Below are 14,547 nucleotides of genomic sequence, written 5' to 3'. Positions count from 1 at the left end.
ATACCTTTTCTTCATGTTTACAGGAGCAACGGTGAGTTAGCTTCAGCATAGTAAAAACTCCCATCAGGAAAATGAGCATCTGATTAAATATGTGAGTGTGTATTTCTGTGGAAAACTAGATAGAGGCCTTAGTTTGGTCCTACTGAGGTCAGTGGGAGTTAGCCAAAATGAACTAGGGATGTTGCACATTGCCCCATCTGTACTAATGTGAGTTGGTGTGCTGCTGCACACTTTGAGTAATTCTTACCCCAGGAGTAGCAGGACTACCCATAGTGTAACAGCTTGAAGTTTAATTGAGAACAAAGAGGTGCTTCTGGGAATTTCAACCAAACAAAAACAACAAACCCTAAATCATGGAAATTATGCAGGCTTTTCTTTATTAGAAACAAATGTTGATTTTTTTTCTGTCTACACCCTAATTAAAGTCATCCTTTGCTATTATAGTGTGACCGAATTAATATATTTTAGTCTGCTAGTCTGCTTTTCAACTGTTACAGCTGCATTCAAACTGTTTCCTTGAGATCAGCTAGAAAATATATAGCTCTTTAAGAATGGCTTATAGAAGAAAGATTTGTGATAAACTCTAGGCTTGCCTAATTATTTAATTAAAAATATATCTATGAAACATTTTGTAATGTGGATGCTTAGCTGATATGCATTAAAAGCAGCAGTTTAGGATGTATATATGTAAACTTGCTCAAATATGAAGCTTATCAATGAGTTTTTCTATAGAGCTTTGAGTGGTTCTCAGAAGTTATCACAATAGTGCCGGAAAATAATCCTTGAGTGTTCCCCAGAACATAAAGCTAGTTTAAGAAGCAATGTAAATTTTTTTTAACCTTTCTATTAATCTCAGCTCTTGTACAGTCATCTCTCACTGTGTATTCAGCCAGGTGTATATCTGCATTTTATCTATGCCAAGAAGTGAATCAGTAAGATGAAACAGAAATGCTAAAAGTCTGTGTTGTGTATGTACATAAATGTGTCTGTGTGAGTTCAAGCATATAAAATTACCTGCAGGTAATGCAGGCACAGGAGTCAAAGGAGCTTCACATACAAAATGAGAGTTCAAAATAACTGGTTTCATAATGAATGTTCAAGGCTTACAGTGTATGTTTATAGTGTGTGCTTGTGTAGACTTTTTATTTTCTGAACAGGCAGTTTTTAAATTGGGATGTTTTAAAGCTAAATTGAAAGCCTGAAGTTTGTAAAGGCTAAAGGCCTTCAGAAAATGAAGACCCACCTTCAGAATCCTCCCCAGTTAAGCTTCTAAAAACTGGAGTGATCTTTGTGTCCATCTGCTATTGTAGCCTGTTTGTTTCATCTAAGATAAGCATCTTGACACCCATCACTTGTTCTGCTTGACCCACAAGTTTAAGACAAGATGTATCCTGACATATTGTGACACGCACATCTCTTCATAACATAAAGTCAGCAAAAATGAGGAGGCAGATTCAGGGTGATTAACTATGACATTACATTACAGATCTAATGTATGTATATATGTGGACCTGTATCTATACAAATAATAGAGTTGAGTGTGTGTTTAGAGTTAGAAAAAGATTTTCGCCATCTGCGATTGTGTGAGAGATCCATACAGTAAAAAAAGAAAAAAAAAGTAAAATGAAAACTAAAAGACTAAAAGCAAGGCTGCATGGACAAAGAAGGAACATCAATGTATGCTGTACGGGTTGGGCTTACTTGTCTGCTGCCTGGCTTAGAGCTGTAAGCATGCAGTACTATCTCTGTACTCACTAACTTCCTTGTACACATTGTCACAGGAGGCTTGGCTTAATCAGTTGTGAGCTGAAAAAAGTAATATAAATTGGAACCTTTTGTCATGAAGTATTTAATTGTTGATATGATTTAATGGCTTTGGGGAGAAAATTTAGCATGAGAGATTGTAAGAAACAAGAAATCGTTTACATGTAAGAAAGGACTTGAACCTCTAATCAAATATTACCATATACAGAAAGATCCCTAGCTAGTTATAGCTAAATTCAAATGAGATAATGGTTAGATTTTTTGTTAATTTTAAGTTTTATCAAAAAATGACATTCCTATTCATTCTTTATCTCGTTTTGCATAATACATGCTTACAATGATTTATGGAAACCTTTCGCTGTGTAAATATTGAAGCATGTGCTATGCAGTATCCACAAGCAGTGAAACTTTTTTGGAAAAAAACTTCAGAGAGAAATGCATCTGTGCAATTTCTCTTTACTTTTGTTGGGCAAAAAGAGCCAAACTACGTTTTGCTGAAAATTAACAAGATAAAGCTTGATATAACTAGTAAGGGTAGGCAAACATTATTTAAGGGCAACTTTCCCTGCTCTTTCTATGGCAGCAAGGGTAACCCCATGACAATAACACCCTTGACTGCCAGTTTCTCTGATAAGTGGGGCTTAGCAGCTGCCAAAGGTCTGGTGTTCCTCATTGCAAATCCTTAAAAGAAATGAAACAAAGTGTGGTGGCGTCTCATGAAGAGGAAGCTCATGAAGCTAAGCACCAGCTTCTCTCCGTTAAGATGTGGAATAACTCCCCGAAAGCATACAGGGAACCCCCAGATTTAGATGCCTGACTGCCTGTTCTGTGCATCCATTGCTGTGCAGCCAACAGATGAGGGACTGTGTGAAACCACCTTCCACTTAACATGTGGGTGTCTGTTACAGGATCTGTACCTACTATTCTCCTGAGCTATTGTCGTGCTAGATGCGTTTAATTTTTATTTACTTACATATCCATTTTTGTAAAGCATCCATCTGTTACATAAGCCTGTGAGTGATTTACAAATTAAAGCAAAACCAAAACAAATTACAGTAGTGCATTGCAAAGCAGCCTGCAGCTGGCTGCAGACAGGAATCCTAATTCAATACATGTAAGCAGTGTAAATTAGACAATGTTATTTCCGTCCTCAAACAATGGGAGTTACAGTTAGAAGGAATTAATACTTACGTTTTAGGATGAGAAATATGTACATATAGATTGGGTCAGACCTGACAGCAAAGGCCTGGAGATCAAAGTCTGAACCAAGTCTGGCTTTGCAGTTCCAAGTAGGAATTACCCATATATACAGGTGCTGTGACTGGCTGGAAGTTTTGGGAAAAGTAGGTATAAGAAGCTTTACATCACACTTTTAGGGAAAGTAGTAACAGTTAGTTCGATGGGAAAAAACAAATATAATCTTATAGTTTTAAGATAGGAACCTGCCCTTTAATTATTTCTTTGTGGTGTTGATATTTTTTTTCTCCCACCCCTTGTCCCATTTAGGTTTTGTTTTGTTTCACTAATTTTTGTTCTTGGGAGGGATTTTTTGGTGTTCTAGATTATTTCTATTTGGTAGTACTGACTACCTGTAAAATACTGCTCCATGAAGACAGAACTGTAAGGGCATAGAAATTAGAGACATCCACAATGCTTATGCATGTTCAAAGGTGGGGACAAATAAGAACCGGCATGTGCATCATGATGTTTTGTTCATCACTGTGTAAATACAGACTGAACGTTTTCTACACAGAGATGGTCTCTGGGGCTTTCCATCTGGGGTCAGCTGGGTAAGATTTTCCATAATTAATTGCTGTTGAGGGTTTCATTGTCTTCCAGGGTTTGATTTTAAATGTTCATGTGTGGAGCGTTTCTGAAGATTTTGTAGTTGTATCCGAGGTACTGAAACACACATGGCATTAACCTTCGGCATTAACTTTGTATCCAGAGAGTTGAACTGCACTGAACATATCAGAACTGAAATAATAAAACCAGCCGTAATCAGTTAAACATATGCTTTACTATTTGGTGCAAAATTGTGTCTTCCGGTACTCTAGGAAATGTGAGGGAAGAGAAGAATCAATCCTCTGAAGACTGAAAAAGAATAAATAAATAAATAAATAAGTAAAACGGTGGGGGGGGAAGGGGAGTGCTGGAGGGAAAGAAAGGTGTTCTCAATCTTCATAATCAAAAAAGAGCTAGTGGGTTTTGCAATAGTGTATAGTCCAAAATGTTCGGATAAGGTTCTGAGGCTGAGATTCAAGATTTAAAAATATCAGAGACAGTAGGGTGGAGTATCTTGCAAGGCTGTTTAAGGCATGAGGAAGCATTGAAATAGTGCTGGTTTGATGGCCTGCAACAGTTCTTGTTGGTTATAGTTACTGTGCTAATATTATGTCCAGCATTTGTCCAGAAGGAAAGATGCCAATAAAATGATGTATTCATTATATAAGTATTTTAATATATTTTTATCAATACATACTGGAATGGATTGCCTGACATTACGTTGCAGAATTTTTAAGTTCTACCTTCAGGCAAATCTCATGCTTACTAGCAAAAATGAAAGTGTGAAATGCTTTTTAATGTATATTTAACAACAGATATTCTAGTGATTACTGATGTGTATTCTCTCTGGATTTTTCCCTTGCTATCAGAAGGCAATGCTAGGAGACAACATTTTTACTCATTTATGCTATCTACATCCATCAGATCCTTACTTTTTACATATTTTTAACTGTTATTTTATGTCAAGACTACAAAAAAAGTCATCTCCAGAGTCTAAACCATACCAAGATTGCAAGAGTCCAGGGAAAAAGGGAGTAAGGTACAAGTATTATGTACTATTTTTAAGATATTCTGCCTTCCATCAAAGTTTCTCGTGAAATGGCCCATGAGTGACTTTAGTCTTACATCTGCTTATATTTAAGAAGCAAATCTATCAAATGCATTTATTTAGCTCTTTCTCATAATATTACCATTTGATAGTGATTAAGGTACAGCTTTCAGCATTTTGCAATGGTGTGTACAGCAACAGTTCATATGTTTTACACTGATGTACTGTAAACAGTAACATTCTACATAGATCACTGTTGTTAAATTGAAAGTATTGAAAGCATTTTAGATCACAGAACCCTGTGGTCTACATTTTGTGTACTCTGACATTATTAAACTCAATCTAGTTTTCTGGCTGTGACTATAATTACAGTATTTGCATGGCTGGAAAGTTTGTAATTTTTTTATCAAATTTTATTAATACTGTATACATGTTGTTTTTTGAGCTTAGTGTTTTCATGTTCAGGCAGCAGAGCACCTTCTATTGAATTGACTAATTATGCAGAATCAATAATTTTTTTCATTGTGTTTGTCTTTGTTGTTTCTTTGATATGGCCTCTAGGATGCTGCAGGCAAGGTACTGGACCGCTGGGCCATCATGTCCAGGGAAGAAGAGATCATTACCCTTCAGCAGTTCCTGAGATTTGGAGAAACGAAATCTATTGTGGAGCTGATGGCAATTCAAGAAAAAGAAGGGCAGGCTGTGGCTGTGCCATCTTCAAAGACAGATTCAGATATAAGGACTTTTATTGAAAGCAATAATCGCACCAGGAGCCCAAGTCTCCTTGCTCACCTGGAGAATAGCAACCCTTCCAGCATTCATCATTTTGAAAACATCCCGAATAGCCTTGCATTCCTGCTTCCATTCCAGTACATAAATCCAGTCTCTGCTCCACTGCTGGGGCTGCCTCCAAATGGCCTCCTGCTGGAACAGCCAGCAATGAGGCTCCGTGAACCAAGTCTTACAACCCAAAATGAATATAACGAGAGCAGTGAATCTGAAGTTTCCCCTACACCTTTCAAGAATGAGCAAACATCCAGCAGGAATGCTTTGACCAGCATCACGAATGTTGAGCCCAAAAGTGAGCCAGCCTGTGTCTCTCCTGTTCAGACACCTACACCAGTCAGTGATTTATCAAAAACAGAACACACTAAAAGCTCGTTCCGAATTCACAGAATGAGGAGAATGGGGTCAGCCTCGAGGAAAGGAAGAGTGTTTTGCAATGCATGTGGCAAAACTTTCTATGACAAAGGTACACTTAAAATCCACTACAATGCTGTACACCTGAAAATCAAGCATCGGTGCACTATTGAAGGCTGCAACATGGTTTTCAGCTCTCTCAGAAGCCGCAATCGCCACAGTGCTAACCCCAATCCCCGACTCCACATGCCTATGCTAAGGAATAACCGTGACAAAGATCTGATACGTGCTACATCAGGTGCCGCCACTCCCGTCATAGCAAGTACAAAATCCAACCTAACTTTAACAAGTCCTGGGCGCCCACCGATGGGGTTTACCACTCCCCCTCTAGACCCTGTACTGCAGAACCCTCTTCCTAGTCAGCTGGTCTTCCCGGCTTTAAAGACTGTCCAACCTGTTCCTCCTTTTTACAGAAATTTACTTACTCCTGGAGAGATGGTGAGTCCTCCAACCTCACTCCCTACCAGTCCAATAATACCAGCAGTGAGTGGCATGGAGCAGCATCCCCCTCCTCCTTCAGAATCATCAGTACCTTCAGTGTTGATGCCCACCCCAGAGCCCAATGCAGACCTTGCTCCCAAGAAGAAGCCAAGGAAGTCAAGCATGCCAGTTAAAATTGAAAAGGAAGTTATCGATACTGCTGATGAGTTTGATGATGAAGATGAAGAGGTGAATGACAGCAGCACGATGGTGAATGACATTGGTCATGACAATCACTGCCATTCTCAGGAGGAAATGAGCCCAGGCCTGTCTGTGAAAGACTTTTCCAAAAATGACAGAAGCAGATGCATTTCCAGACCAGACATAAGAAGGGCAGACAGCATGACATCAGAAGACCAGGAGCATGAGAGAGACTACGAAAATGAGTCAGAGTCATCAGAGCCCAAATTGTGTGAGGAAACCATGGAAGGCGATGATCACCTCCACGAACCTGGTGAAAAATCAACAATGCACGGTAACAGACCAGATGAAAACCACAATGACTCTTCCAACCAGGATGTCATTAAGGTGAAGGAAGAGTATACAGACCCTACATATGATATGTTCTATATGAGCCAGTATGGCCTGTACAACGGAGGCAGTGCCAGTATGGCTGCTCTTCATGAAAGTTTCACTTCTACATTCAACTACAGCAGCCCCCAGAAGTTCTCCCCAGAAGCTGAAATGTGCTCCAGCCCAGACCCCAAGATCTGCTATGTTTGCAAGAAAAGTTTCAAGAGTTCCTACAGTGTGAAGCTTCACTACCGAAATGTTCATTTAAAAGAGATGCATGTCTGCACAGTGGCTGGCTGTAATGCTGCATTCCCATCACGGAGAAGCAGAGACAGGTCAGTAAATATTAATTGATTTTCTACATTATTAAATGTTTTGAATTATGTAAAAATAGGCGGTTTAGGATATATGAAGAAACAGAGAGATGCAGAGTAATGACAAGTGACAGTCGTGTTCCCATGACATTGAGACAGATTTATCACTTTAAAGATATTCATTGTTGCTTGGCATTCAGAGTGGTATATATTGTACCATCCTCTTAAGCGACTGGCTAGATAATAAATGTCATTATAATTTCTGTGTGCCTGTGTACATGTGTATTGCACATCTGTTTATAAGGTACAGCCTTCATTACATTTATTTTCTTCTCCCTGCAACATTTCAAACAAGAAAACCTTCTATTAAATAGATAGTTCATTGTATACAAAACAAATATCTCCATGCATGCATATCAAACAGTAAACTAGGAAGGAGGGGAAGGAGTGGATGGATGGTTGGATAAATGAATGGAGAGACAGAATGGAAAGACTGGAATAAAAGAATGATTTCTGTCTCCATAGGGTCATATATAAGTAAACAAGAAGCCTTAGAAGGCTATTCTTTATTAACTTCAATTTTTAAAACTGGACACTGTGTTGTAGTGAGAACGAGTAAATATTAAGAAAATCATTGTCTTTTTCTTTGGTAGAACTTATATCTCTATCCACTATGGTCATTTAATCTACTTTATCTTCTTTTCTGCATGTGAGCAACTCCCTTTCCCACCAATGGGAATTATGCACATTCAGAGAGGAGAGGCTAGACCCCTACATATTTTTAATATCAACCAGGATATATTCTGCTGACACTTCAAATGACATCATGCCCTAGCTATGCTGCATCAATACTGAAACAGTTGGGCTTAAACAGAAGCAGCTGGTCTATAAACTCTTTGTTTTGGGGTGTTCTGGTTCTTTTTGTTTGTTTGGTTGGTTTTGTTTTTTGTTTGGTTTTGTTTGTTTGTTTGTTTTGTTTTGTTTTATTTTGTGGATTTTTTCATTTTGTTTTGTTTTAAATAGATTGTTCTTATTGAGTCCTGAAGAAAATGTAATATAAATAGAATTTGTCAGGGTGATAGGATAACAGTTATTTCATTCTTGTGGATAAAAGCTCTCGCATCTGATGATGATCATATTGTCACATAACAAAATCTTTCTGGTTCATGGAGTGATGGTGAGATTGGCTCACCTTTCTTCCTTTACTTGTGTTTCATATTTTTTCATTAGGCTGTAAAATTTCAGCAGACACAGGAAGGAAATTAAACCTCACTAAACGTTTCACACGCAGCTTCTCACTTTTTTACTTTTTTCTTTGAAACTGATGTGGTTTGAAAGTGAATATATTGTATCTTATAAAATGAAAGCAAGTTAGTGTTAAGGATATTGAGGAGCCAAAATTCACTGTTTTGATGGAGAGTCTAGTCCCCAAATATCTCATGTCTTCTCTCATCATTTATGAAATCCACTAAACAGAAAAATAGGAAAAAACGTAAGAATACAAGTTCAGAACATCTAAGAAGTTTGCATGATCTAGGAAGTTTGCATTTGAATAGGATGAAACTACTGGACACAAAGCAGGTAAATCTAAATTAAGACTAATTTTCTTGGGGTGTGCTGATAACATTTATGAGACTTGAATTTGACAAGGGAAACATGTAAATCAGTGGCATGCTGAGTTTAGATGTGTGTTGCACAGCCTTTGTTAGTGAAGAATTTAGCTTAGTCGGTCTGTTTCCTCAAATGAATTATGAAGTCAGTCATGTACTACACAAAACAGCTTTGTGTCGAGCATGTGAAGTAAGAAGTAATTAGCTTTAGGATTTGCAACTTTATGTAGTGTATTATATTTCAGCAGTAATATATTGATAGATCATGGTAATAATAAAATTTTAGCATAGTAAAGACTAAGATGTTCTAAGAAAGAGTGACTGTGATGACATACATAAAATATGTCTGAGATAAGAACCTGGAAATAGGGCACATTTTGAAAATATTTTGTCAACTATGTGGCGTACTCCTGTTAAGCTTACTGAAAGCAAGCCATGAAATAAAAATCTGATTCAGTACCTTAAAATGTAGGCTGCATATTTAAAGATTTTTTTTTTACTTGCAAACTGTTTTATTACCCTAAAAATTTTTCTATTCAATTTGTTTGGGGTTGGTTTTTTTTTTGATCTTCCTTTTGAATTTTTTTTTTTTTTTAAGGAGAGTACATACAATTTCTAGCTCTTCAGATTATGGAGAGCACCTCAAAGATAAATGGATAACTTCTTCCATCTGCTTAAATCAATTTCACTTAAAAACTCGAGAACATTTTGCTTTTAATTGGTGTATAAGAAGTAAGACTTAGCTACTTACAGCATACAGTAATAATTCCTGGCTAATATTTGAAATGGGCTTGTGTTCCATTTTGGACACATTACAAAAAGTCTCTGCGATTTGTTTGTGTGTAAGTCATTCACATAATCTTTGAGTAGTTATAGTAGCTTAGAATTTTGTGCTTTATGAAAGAAAAAGAAAATTTTTTTCAATACTCTGAGAGCAGAGTTCTAGCTATCCCATAACTTGCAGTCTTATGAAGTTATTGTCTTTATTTTTAGTCACTTTATTAATTGTATTACTAGTATTGTGTTAATGATATTATTAATCCTATTATAACTAGTTAAAGGTCTATAACTAGTTAGAGGTCTAAAAGTCTTAATGCTAGCTATGTTCTATAAGACAATACAAGCTTAAGTGGAGATAGATAACATTGGCTGATCCTTTTTGTTTTCCTTAGAGACGTCTGATTTGGCTCAAGTCCTTTTCCAATGTAACTCTAGTTAATCAAAGGTTTGACTGTATTCTCCCTGCCCTGTACATACACAAAATTCCTAATTGTTGACAGTGAGTGGCACTACTGTAAAATGGTCTTTGCAGGGGTAGGGTTGTGATACAGACTGCTGGTTACCATAGGCAGCAGATCATGTCAGGAGAAAATGCAGTGCTGTTTTGACTGAAGGAGGGGTTTTATCTGTGTCAGAGCTGCAACCCTCCCTTTGTAGAAAGCATTCTATAGCAATTTATGCTAAGGTTGACCAAATCTAGCTTTACCATTCCTACATCATTTGTGCCAAGGTCAACACCTGCATAAAAATCATTCTGCAAGAAATGTTGGAATGTCTTCTGAGATCTTCAGCTAACCACTGCTAGTCCTTGTAACTTTGGGGTCAAGATAACCAGAAGATTCTGGAGTTCCACCTCTCATGTGTTTTTTTCAAGTCAAGGCAGAGGAAAGCAGAGTCCTGGTCCTTGCTGTCAATGCCTCAATAATTCTGTCACCCATTCTAAAAATTAGAGAGTATTGCTTTCAAGTAGTCAAGCTCTGCTGAGCCTATATTTTTTTAAAAGGCCTTTTTTCATCATTCTTCTGAGCCACAAATAACATCACTAATTAAAATAACTTTATACATACCTAGATCTTGGGTCTTTTTCTCAGATTGAGAAGTCTTTTTGTCTTTCTTTTCCTGGAAGCACTAAACTTCAGTAAACCACTTTTTCTTCCATTCTTCAACAGCCACTCAGTGAATTAGCTGTTCATCCATTTCTGTTTCTGTATTTACTTCAGATCTCCTTTCTTCTAAAGGCATATTGTTCAGGCTAGGTCTTATTGCAAGAATGTAATGGGAAGTAAATAAGAAAAGAGACCATGTTAAAAATTTAGGCAGAAACAGTGTCATAAACCTTCTTTGGAACAGACAGACATCTTTTTCAAGTAACTTAATAGATGGAAAAGAGTAAGAGGAGAAGAAGTCCCTGCACGAACTGTGCACTTGAATGGAAAGATTTGTCCTTGTGGTGTGAGTTCTCTCTGGACTTGGAAGAGATGTGTTCTGTGATTGAGGAGAATTGGCCTGTAGTTGCAGTGGTTAGATTCCCCTAGGATCTGCTTCCCAGCCTCATCTGTGAGTCCTGCTCCAGCAGATCCTGAGTTGGTCTTACAAAAAGGTAGATGTGGTTGGTCCTTGAAGTCAGCACTGAGGTACAGTTGCTCAGGGGATGATCCTGAGCTGGGGACAAGAGGAGGGACTAGATATTTGCTGACCAGAGAGGGCACCAATGCAGAGGTGAAGGTCTGGAAGGTGCAACTTAGAGCAGTTGGCTTCATTTTGGTCTCTCACCTGGAAGAGCCAAGAATTTTGGGGTCACAACCACTGATGAAACAGGAGGCAGGTGGACTTTTTGCTTTCAGTAAGTCTTGTTGAGAAACTGCTGTAAGATTTTAAGGAGAAATACAACCATCTTTTCAGTCGGCCTTAGTGCATGCTAAATCCCCATTTCACCTCAGTACTGACACTATTAGAATCTGTGGGGTTTAAGCTAGGGTACAGCATTAGTAACAGTATGTTACCATGTTTTGCTTTCTCTCAGTGTATGGAAAATAAATTAACTCTCAGTATACCTGTTCAAAGGAACAAAGCAAGAACCTTTCGTTTTGGCTGTCAGCTACTTAAGTAGGAGTATTAATTGTGCAGGTTTGTCTTTTAAATTTTCTGACAAAGTGAGCATGCATGCATATACGTGCGTGCATGTGTGTGTGTTCCACAAGATGAGAAAGGTAATTGAGCCCCATGAAGAAATTTAAAAACAAAATAATATCTACTCAGGGTGATTTATAAATAAATATGAGGCAACTATTGGTGCCAGGTGTGATCATGCCACTGATTGCAAGTTAAATCAGTCCAGATTTAAAAACATAAACTCCTTAATTTATATGGAGCAAGACATCTGTAGGTGGTTTATTGAAACCTGCTGATGTCTCCAGAACTAAATTTGTGCAAATATAGACCTCTGGGTAGCTGTGTTGAAAGACCAGAGACATACTTTTTACCTGATTACCTGATTTCCAGCCCTGTACAGGTGTGCTTGAATAAATTAACATCAGTTACCTATGATTAGTCGCTGCATACATTATCAATGGAGGTGAAGAAGTGAGAAAGCTGCTACCTGCCTCCTGTTATCACCTCCTTGACACAACAGTACCCATTTTTTCATCATCCTACTATGCTTGGAACCTTCTACAGATAACTATTTAGAGAATTATTTTCTATAAATGCACTCAATTCCAGCTCCAGGAAATAAGACACTTTGCACCAGTCCATGATAATTATTACAGTATTTCCCCAAATATAATTAACTGTCATATACAACTTGACTTTCCTCCAACAACAACAGGGAAATCAATTTTTAAGACATTAGATGTTCTATGAACCATTTTTCAAGAGACAAAAATTATACTGATAATTTTTTTAAATATAAACACATTTACACCTGTACTACTGTTTTTGGATGTGATGAAGTTCATTAAGAGACTAGCTCCATATCCAATACATTTGAATGAACCATTAGGTTTTCTCTTGCAGAGTCACTAAGATATGTGTCATTGCTGATGTTCCCATAACTCTTCCTTACCCAAGAGAATCTGCATCAAAACATTTTGTGCCACCTCTAACACAAATCTACCAATCTGACTTCTTCCATGAATAGTCATACTGAACAGAGACTGCTTGTCATATTGCATACTCACCAATATGAACAACAGAAGCAGAATTAAAAATTAAAATACATAGAACCAGTTTCATCATAAGATTCAAAAAAATATTTAAAAGAAAATAAATAAATTGAAGCAAGTGGTTACTTATGTGAGTAAATATTGAAGAATCAGCTCTGGTGTGAAGGAAGTTTTTTTCTGTCTACATATCGTTTGTTTTGGGTTTGAATTGGAGGTGGCAGTTGTTTTTTAAAACAACCTGCTGTCTTCATTATCTTGTTCTGGTTTGGTACACAAACGGGTATTTCTTTGAAAGGGAGAGTACAGTTTCTTGTACAGTTCAAGAAGTCTCATTTTTATGTGAACTTGCAAATAAGTCAGTGGCCTGAAAAGCTTATTTAAACAAACTGCTACACCAGGGTTAAGATAGGTGGGAAGCATAAGTAAAACATTGAAAATCCTAGCTAAAAGCAAAACATGCACTGAGCGATAGTTTCCCCTGATATCTGTTGTGACAAATAATGTAAATGTTTAATGGGTTTTGTCCAATTTTTCTGTGTAAGTTTTTTGTATTCTATGTTTGGTGAAAAAGGTTCTTTGTGAAGATTGGACTGTGAACATGAATGCTTATCATAATATCCTGGTTGCCCCTAGGTTCCTAGGAGATAACTGGAAGAACCAAAACTCTTCTCCAGAGATTGGGAGAAAATTGAGTGGTTTCCACTTATCTGAGTAAATGTAAAGCTGTTCCCCATATACAGAGACATCCCATCTTCCCTAGAGTCTTTTGGAAGCAGGGTAAACAAAATATCTGCCCCCATTACTTCCTACAAACAAAGGCTCTGACTGTTCTTTTCAACTTAACAGTGGAAGCCTCTAAGATTTCTGCTGAATGTGAAGGAAGCTGTACTTTACAGATAGAAGATAACACCAGGGCACTACTTCCAAAAGTGAATAGAACAAGACACCTCAACATGAGAGTTGTAGTCTTCTTAGTTGCAGGAGTCTGGGGAGAAATGATGAAGGGTGAGGGAGACACATTTTTGGCAGGAATAGCTGTGTATTTACTGCCCTTCGGATTTACAGCCCTCAATGAAAAAAAGAGACAGTCAGTAGGCAGGCAAATGCCCCCATACATACATTCATGATACATTCATTTGTCAGCTGTGCATGTCTGAAAAGAGAAACTTTCAACTGAAGAAGCAAACTTTACATCAGATTTTACAGCCTAACCAAAGATTACTGATAGCTGAGGCCATTTTCTTCTCCCCTTAATGATGATGATGATGCTTTTTCCCCTATATTTGAGCCATTTCATTCACTGGAACATAAACTTAGTGATTGTGCTGGGATGTATACAAATTAACATGAAGTTTACCTGAAAGTATGAAAACTGGCGAGGCAAGTCCTAGGAATGACCTAGAAAAAATAACCCAAAAGGGGGAAAATTTATCGGTCGGTAACTTCAGATAGCTACAACACTTTTTTTGGATGACACTATGATAGTCCTACCAGTATATCTAGACAGAAGCAGACATTTCAAAATACTTTTTGAAATAGAATTATGTAGCAGGTGATGAGTATAGTAAAACAAAGCTCATTTGGATTTCTGTTCCATTGCTTTTTGACAAGATAGACTTTTGGTAGTGAGACAGGGGAGATGGGAGTATTTTCCAATGAAATATGTCTTAGTAAAATATGTTACTCAAAAATAGTTGATAATTTATAGGTTCTGGGGAAAAGAACACCAAAGCCCAACCTCTCTAAATCTGACACATCTTTTTATGGTTATACAGGCTGCTAGGGGTTAGCAAATAGGACAGGGAGCAATAGCAAACTTGTGAAGTAGAGCCTGTAGTTGCAGGAATATACTGTTCAGTTAGGAACAATTAAGGGTAAAGATAACCATA

General features: G+C 37.5%; 1 protein-coding gene across 1 annotated transcript in view; it reads left to right on the top strand.

Moving 5' to 3' along the window:
• The window catches only part of BNC2 (basonuclin 2), a 329,796-nt gene that overhangs the window by 302,440 nt on the left and 12,809 nt on the right, over nucleotides 1–14,547 (top strand). The window contains exon 5 of the mRNA XM_032675084.1: nucleotides 5,159–7,125. Within this exon, the coding sequence (XP_032530975.1) occupies nucleotides 5,159–7,125 (1,967 nt within the window). The remainder of the gene's footprint in view (nucleotides 1–5,158; nucleotides 7,126–14,547) is intronic.

The sequence above is a fragment of the Chiroxiphia lanceolata genome, chromosome Z (assembly GCF_009829145.1).
Source record: "Chiroxiphia lanceolata isolate bChiLan1 chromosome Z, bChiLan1.pri, whole genome shotgun sequence".
Taxonomy (NCBI): domain Eukaryota; kingdom Metazoa; phylum Chordata; class Aves; order Passeriformes; family Pipridae; genus Chiroxiphia; species Chiroxiphia lanceolata.
Note: the sequence above shows the minus strand (reverse complement) of the source record. Positions and strands in the feature narration are given on the sequence as shown.